Source organism: Balaenoptera ricei, chromosome 5, assembly GCF_028023285.1.
Source record: "Balaenoptera ricei isolate mBalRic1 chromosome 5, mBalRic1.hap2, whole genome shotgun sequence".
Classification (NCBI taxonomy): Eukaryota; Metazoa; Chordata; class Mammalia; order Artiodactyla; family Balaenopteridae; genus Balaenoptera; species Balaenoptera ricei.
In genome coordinates, this window is record NC_082643.1 from 47,534,403 (window position 1) to 47,542,377 (window position 7,975).

General features: G+C 36.4%; 1 protein-coding gene across 1 annotated transcript; it reads left to right on the top strand.

The window, feature by feature from the left end:
* The first annotated feature begins 4,391 nt into the window (after positions 1 to 4,391).
* Positions 4,392 to 5,284, top strand: LOC132366423 (deubiquitinase OTUD6B-like). Its single transcript, XM_059924010.1, is given in 2 exon segments — positions 4,392 to 4,920; positions 4,922 to 5,284. Coding segments are annotated over 2 exon segments (882 nt in total). The 5' UTR covers positions 4,392 to 4,401.
* The last annotated feature ends 2,691 nt before the right edge of the window (positions 5,285 to 7,975 follow it).

The following is a 7,975-nucleotide window of genomic DNA, read 5'->3' on the forward strand; positions in this document are numbered from 1 at the left end:
CATAACCCATGTCTAATATTTAAAGTTTATTCATCAAGCTAATAATTCATCAGTAAAACATGTTCTGTCCTCCTACCTTGATAAGTATACTTTAATAGAAATGAGATCAATATATATGCATATACATTTTTGATACAGCTATGCTTTTTTATATGACTGAAAATCAGCAAAGTAACAAAGATAGCTTAGTTGAATTATTATTGTGCTTGTCTGAATGTTCTCTTTAGGCCTGTTATGGTCAAACAAATAATCAAATTAAGAGATACATAATTCATTAAGTATTATATGTTTCTGATAAAATTTATTTTTGCCTTCATTTCAGGCAAATATATATTTATATTTTATAATCAATATTTTCACATAATTTGGGTTCTATTTACAGCAATGACAGATTAGCCACTATTTATCAGGACATTGTAGCTCTTTGATGGATCGTTTTAATTAATTTCCATTCAGAGAATCGTCATTTTTCTGAGTCACACCTGAATTTCTTTATGACACTTAAAAGGCATTCCATATATTTGGAAATTAATCATGAATTTTACAAATCACTTTTAAACTCTGTAACAGGGTCATATATAATAAATTATTATAGAAATTATTGCAAAATATTTTAAATGTAGCATATAAATCACTATCACCTATATAGCAATTTTACCTCTTCTTAAAGCAGTAACTAGGTCCATACCGTATTTAAGTTCTGCTTTAAATTTTTTCAGTACTAGGATATTATTTTAAAATTTCAAATGTAGTATCTTGCTATATATATATATATTTTTCAGATCTCGCTTCAGTCAGGACTATAGTTGATCTATAATGTCTGGAAAACAGTCTCTATAGAAATCAGTTTGGGAATTATTTGTATGTGAATCTTCTTCATAGTCATGCAGATATTTCCATGTCCTTATATCTTCCCTACATTTTAAAGGAATGTTTCTTTTTTTGCACATTTTATATGCAGTTTCTTACAATTTAGGGTGAAAATTTTTTTCTAAATTAAAAAAATAATCATTTAGAAAGTGAAATATCTGTTTTGGTTTTTCTGTATCCAGTAACTGTGAAGAGAACAAATTCAAAATTATTTTTATTATCCATGAAAGTCCATGATTCACTGCTTGAGAATTTTTTGTTTATTAGCTTAATTCTTCTAGTGCACCTCATGTCTTTTCAAAATGGAATCTAACTGCTTTATCAGTTTTGAGTTGACATTTTCTTATATACTGAAGAGTTCTTAGGAAGAAATTCAGCAGGGAGGAAGCCAAGGGAATAAACACCTTGACCTCCCTCTCTTCCTTCTTGCTGATAGCATGCTCTACCTCCCCACCGGTCAAATCCAAGGGAAGCCAGCAAGCTCATGTAGAAGCTGTTGGTTGCAGCCCAGAGCACTGAAATCCCTCTCAAGGATTTGGTTGGCATGTCCATTCCCCAGCTGCTGCAGGTGCTTCTGCTAAAGGCTTACCCCTGCACCCTTCTTAAAAGGATTACCTTTGGGTGATTGAGGTCACCTTACCTGGAGGCTCCTGGGAGTTACAAATCCTCTGTGACTGACTGCGGAGGTGCTACAAAAACCCTGCTCCCCTGCCTCAAGTGGGAAAAGACTGTGTCACAGTTTATGCTCCGAAGCTCCCCCTGGGATCCTGGAATTGTACCAAGCTAGATTTCACATGAAACCACATTCTTCTGAGGCTCCTTCTATCTGCCTCCCCTGCTGCTTTCTCCTGAAAGCACTCTCTCGATATATCACGTGTCCTCAAATCCCCATTTCAGGATCTGCTTCTAGAGAACCTGACATAAGAAAGAATGGGGGCCTATTGAACATAGATAGATCAAGCCCTGGGGCAGACAGCAGAATGAAGACGGGTAGAGAGTAGATCTGAAGACCTACTAATGGGGGAGCTATCACACACACTGGAATGTTATACAGCTGTGCCCGCCCAAAACACACTACCCCGGTCTTCCTTACTAACAGATCCTGACTTTGAGAGTAAAATCTACTCTCCACATCTCTTGAAGCTAGGGATGACTAGGTATCCCGATTCAGGCCAATGAGATGTAGGCAGAAGTCTCAGGGGAGACCGTCTCTTCCTTCCTAATTAAAAAGACAAAGATACACTAGAAGAAAGACATTTTGCCCTTTTCCCCTTCCCCTTCTTCAAGGCTGAGACATGAAGCCTGGAACTGGAAGCCTGGAAGGGTAATAGCCATCTGGTGACGACGATCTGAAAAGTATGAGGACGAAAGACAATATGTCAAGATAACTCAGTGGAAGGAGGTTCTGGGTCCCTGTTGTGCTGGTCTGGACTGCCTACCCCTAGGTTTCTGGTTGTGCAAGAAAAATAAAATCTCCTCTTTTTAAACCACTCTTTGTCAGATTTTCTGTTATGTGTGGCTGAACTCATTCCTGCTACAGCAGTCATTAAAAGAATAAAACAGAGTTATACCAGAGACTCAGAGTTTTGTCTTATCAGAGCAGCACCCATCTATATCATAAGACCTCTCACCACTAAGCATTTAGTCCAGTTTAGAGCACCAAGGGCACTGAAAAATAAAGCCAAGCTCTGGCGGGACATATCTCTGTTTTAACCATGCACAGAGTCATGATTCTGCAGACTGAGACAAAATATCTGGAGAGCATGGAGGCCACTTGGCATGCAGAACAATTCTAACAGGTGCAGGAAAATTAGCCAAATGGAAAGGCGCTGAGGCTGAAGGCAATTCTCTGTGTCTTTTCCAAAAATGTTTCTGGGAATTACTGACCAGTGTAAATGCTCATGGCTCTGGTTTCAAACCTTGCCCAAGAGGAGAAATAAGTCTTGACAAAACAAAGTATCCAAGTGCCTTTTTGGCAGATATTGTACATATTTTCCAGAAGGAATAGTTTTCTGGGTCAAGTCACATTTATATTATATGGACACAGACATAAGTGCCTTATTTAAATAGCAATGTACAATATGGTAAGTCCTAATACTTCTGACAAGTGTTAAAATTGAGGATCTATTTTTTTTAAAGCCTTGTGAGTAACTTCTTTCTCCTTGTGATATATTCATAATTTCATAGTCAAGTACCAGGAGCAATAGCTTGGCTTGAATTGAATCATTTGGGGATAGGAGAATTATGAGAAGTAACTAACAGTAACCCAAACCAATTTATCACATCCTGTACTAATGTGCAAAACAGACAACTTTCTATAGTTTTCAGGCAGAGACAGTGAAACACTGTTTGGGCCAAAAAAGATGCTGTACAAGATGTTTTTATGAGCCCTGTTAATGCCGGAAGTGGACCATCAGAATACATACTACACACACACACACAGACAGACACACCCACACAAACACACACCACCCTGGTAATCATCCTTCTGTAATCACTCACTTATTTTATAGTTTGAACCCAGTGTTCCCTCTAGCTTTGAACATGAATGCCATACTGGAAACCAAACTCAGCCAAGACCTATATGGAAGAGAATCAACCCTAAATGATGTAAGAAACTTTATTCCTGGAGATCATAATTTCTGGGTGTAAAATATTATTCTGAGGAGAAAATTCAAAGTCTATTCCTGCCAATGACAAAAACAATGAATCTGACTAAATTTGACTGGTGTGTGAATCAAAACACATTTGACTGGTGCGTTTAATAATGACCACATGGAAAAGCAATCTGTGAAGAAACACTCATTTTAGACAGGAAATGGTTGATGTAGTTTTCATACCCTCTAAAACTCTAAAAATTTATATCCAAGGTATAGATATAGTGAATTGCAGAAGGAGATTCATCTTCTAGTCTGGGGTGGCTGGCTACTTCATCTCTCATTCATTCATTCAAAATAGATAATGACATTTACTATGGGACCAACTAAGCATAGGAATTTTAAAGACATAAATGGCAAAATTCCTCAGTTTAGCAGCAGAGACAAATCTATAAGGGAACGATTACAGTTATAAATGCATGCATACAACACACACACACAACAGGGCTGTGATGCTGTACAACCCCAGAGGGACATGGCGAAAAGGAATGTCAAGAAAAACTTCACAGAAATATTGGGGCAGAATATTAGAGAATCAGTGAGAATTTGTCCACTTAACACTGAACGTAAGAAGAGAATACCAAATAAAATGCATCATATAGAATATAAAAATGGACACAGGGACAATTGTAAGCCCAAGTCTGTAAAGATAAAATGAGGCTTGATTGTTAAAGCTCTTGTTTGGCACTTGAGGATTTGGATTTTAATGGTCATAGGAGCCCAAGGAAGGATTTTAAGCATGTAACATGAGGAGATATATATTTTATGAACCACATTTAATAAATGTGGTTACACTGGAGGAGAGGGAGAGTAGAGACAGACACAGAGATAATGTGCAATATAAAAGAAATGGGGAGAGGGTTACCTAGTCGTCATGGAGGCAGTCTTGACAGAGGAGCTTGATGAGGAAGAGCAGCTGGTGAGAAGGCATCGCAAAGAGAAGAAGGAGTTGCAAGCCAAAATTCAGGGTATGAAGAATGCTGTCCCCAAGAATGACAAAAAGAGGAGGAGGCAACTTACTGAAGATGTTGCTAAGTTAGAAGCAGAAATGGAACAGAAACATAAAGAGGAGCTGGAGCAATTGAAGCTGACTTCTAAGGAGAGTAAAATAGATTCTGTTGCTGTCAATATTTCAAACTTGGTTCTTGAGAATCAGCCGTTTCAGATATCAAAAGCACAGGAGAGATGGGATAAAAAAGCTGCACTGGAAAAGGAGTGGGAAGAAAGGATAGCTGAAGCTGAAATTGAAAACTTAACTGGAGCTAGACATGTAGAAAGTGAAAAACTTGCTCAAATATTGGCAGCTAGACAGTTGGAAATTAAACAGATTCCATCTGATGGCCACTGTATGTACAGAGCCATTGAAGATCAACTGAAAGAACAGGACTGCAGTCTTGACTGTGGCTGCCTTAAGATGTCAGACTGCTGACTCTATGCAAAGCCACGTGGAAGACTTTCTGCCATTTTTAACAAATCCTAATACAGGAGATATGTATACTTCAGAAGAGTTTGGAAAGTACTGTGATGATATCATAAACAACGCTGCATGGGGAGGTCAGCTTGAGCTAAGAGCCCTGTCTCACATTTTACAAACACCAATAGAGAAAATACAGGCAGATTCTCCTCCTCTTGTAGTTGGTGAAGAATATTCAAAACACCCATTAATACTTGTTTATATGAGACATGCATATGGCTTAGGAGAACACTAAAATTCTGTTAAACGGTTGGTGAACACAGCTAGTGAAAATTGCAGCTAGTCTATAAAATGCTGCTGTTATGTTTTAGTACAGTGTGCTGATCTGAGTTTTAATACCAAGTGTTGGATTGTTCTAAATGTTTCCGAAAAAAAACCAACTACCTTAAATCAGTTTTATGGCAAAGCTACTAACAGGTTTTTAAAAAATGTGTCAAAGATAAACTTTCACCAATGTCCCCTTAGTGGTGTTTTAAAAACACTTGTAAGTCCCTTGTGGAGAACATCATTTATAGACCAAGATGGTACCCTGTTTGCTGATATTTTTATTAAATATAGGATCCTGAACATTCTGTTCTGTGTTGAAATAGTTAAGAAAAAATTTTTCTCCCTATTACTGAAAGCTTTCAGTAACCGTGTCAATGTAATTTTTCTTGAAGAAGTGAAATGACTCAGTCTCTTTGACATTGCAATAATGTGGTGATGGTGATAGCAAATTTAATGAATGCTTATAAATGAACGTGATTGCAGTAACTTTGGTGTTGATGGGATTAATGCTGTGATGCTTTTTATATAACCCCATCAAAGTGCAGCTAAGAAGCTTGCTTTAATAAAGAATTTTAAAATATTAAAAAAAAGAAATGGGGAGAAACTGGACTAAAACAGTGATTCAACTAAGAAGAGAGACAGTACGAGAGATACTTAGATGTGAAAATGTGTGAAAAAGAAAAGCTGATAATGTTTCTAAGCTTTTTTACTTTGGAGGTTTAGGTGGATGATATGGCATTCAATAATATAGGAAAAATAAAAAAGAACAGATATATGGAAAAAAAGAACAGAATATATGGAAAAGAGTGGAGAGGATAGTTCAATGGCGGTCATATAGGACACACTGGTAGAACATCTGGAAATGTATGGCGGATTTCTGGAAATACAGATACGAATTTCAAAAGAAAGATAGAAAAGGAAAGTCACTGAGAGTAAGAGTAGAATTTAAAGTAAAAAGATTGGATACTATCTCTCATGGAAAGCATTATGGAAAAGAGAAGAGGATTATGGATAGATTCTTAAAAAATATTTCATTTAAGGTCAGACAAGAGATGAGAGGAAGCTAATTTTGTTTTTAACATCTTTACTGGAGTATAATTGCTTTACAATGGTGTGTAAGTTTCTGCTTTATAACAAAGTGAATCAGTTATACATATACATATGTCCCCATATCTCTTCCCTCTTGCATCTCCCTCCCTCCCACCCTCCCTATCCCACCCCTCTAGGTGGTCACAAAACACCGAGCTGATCTCCCTGTGCTATGCGGCTGCTTCCCACTAGCTATCTATTTTACATTTGGTAGTGTATATATGTCCATGCCACTCTCTCACTTTGTCCCAGCTTACCCTTCCCCCTCCCCGGAGAGGATGCTAATTTTAATTCCAATCATTACATGCAGCTTACTCGTGTCTCGTTTTGTGTGCATTTATTATTTGTTTGAATTTTCCACTTTAGATTCAATTCAATTGACCAGTATAACAGGAAAAAAGCCTGAATTTGAATACCATTTTGATAAGTTGTACTAAATATTTTCAGATTAGTCTCAATATGAACATATATTAAAATATTATGAACACTGTTTTGCACTTGCATCAAGAGTTCTAACAATTTTGAAGAAAAGACAGAATCATCTACATAGTAACGTTACGAAAATATCTTCGAAAAACCGCCCCAAGCTATTCCAGAACTATACAATACTGTGTTAAAAGCAACTCTTCAGGGTGACCAGTACACAAATTCAAGAATGAAAATCTGGCAATCTGCTTAGAAGAATATAAAGAATATGTAAATCTGTCTATGAAAAAATAAGACCTCTCTAGGTACACAGGTTTCAAGGAATATTTACCACTGGTTAATAGTCTTTCACATTTTTAATTTTCAGAGAATCTTAAAAGAGATTGGATATTTAGAAACAGCAGCCTTCCTATCTGGAGAATATTGAGAACAACAGCAATAAAATACAATGTCCCATCTGTTAATTGAAAAAGGAAATTTTAACTGAAACGGCTACTTTATATATATGACACCAGTAAGTTTAACTTTAACTAGATTAACCTACTGATCTAGGACAATGTAGTTTTCTTCTTGACAGGTCACAAGAGCTGGGTAATATTAACTACAGTTCCAGAGTTATTTTTTTACTTTTACAGTAGTAGACATAGAGAACCTTAATATTAAATGTCTTCCGGCAAGACATTTTCTAAGCCATAGCATTTGACACTGTTTCCCAAGTATTTTTTTATTATTATCCAAGAAAATAATTTATAAATTTTCTTTTTATATACCAGGTTTTATATACCACAGTGCCTCATTTGATACTCAAAACAACATATAGCATAGACAAAACTGATACAATTTTTCTTTTTTAGAGATGAGAAAACTGAGACAAAATAATAATAAAGATAATAATTGTTAGAACTAATAACTTTTCAAAACTCAAGCATGTTGCAAGTGTTGTGCTATGAATATTTCTTTACTAAATTGTCAAATCTTCACAGTCAACTATGAAGTTAATACTAATTTTATTTTCAGTTTCCAGAATAAGAAACTGAGTTTTATATAGAGGTTTGGGAAGCTTCCCAAGGTCACATAGCTAGTGAGTTTAGAAAGGGGACCCCACTAGATCCATCAGATGCTAAATTCCACATTCTTAACCACTGTTCTGCTTTCTGGATGTGAAATGTCTTTGGAGAGTCTTTGTCGAGGA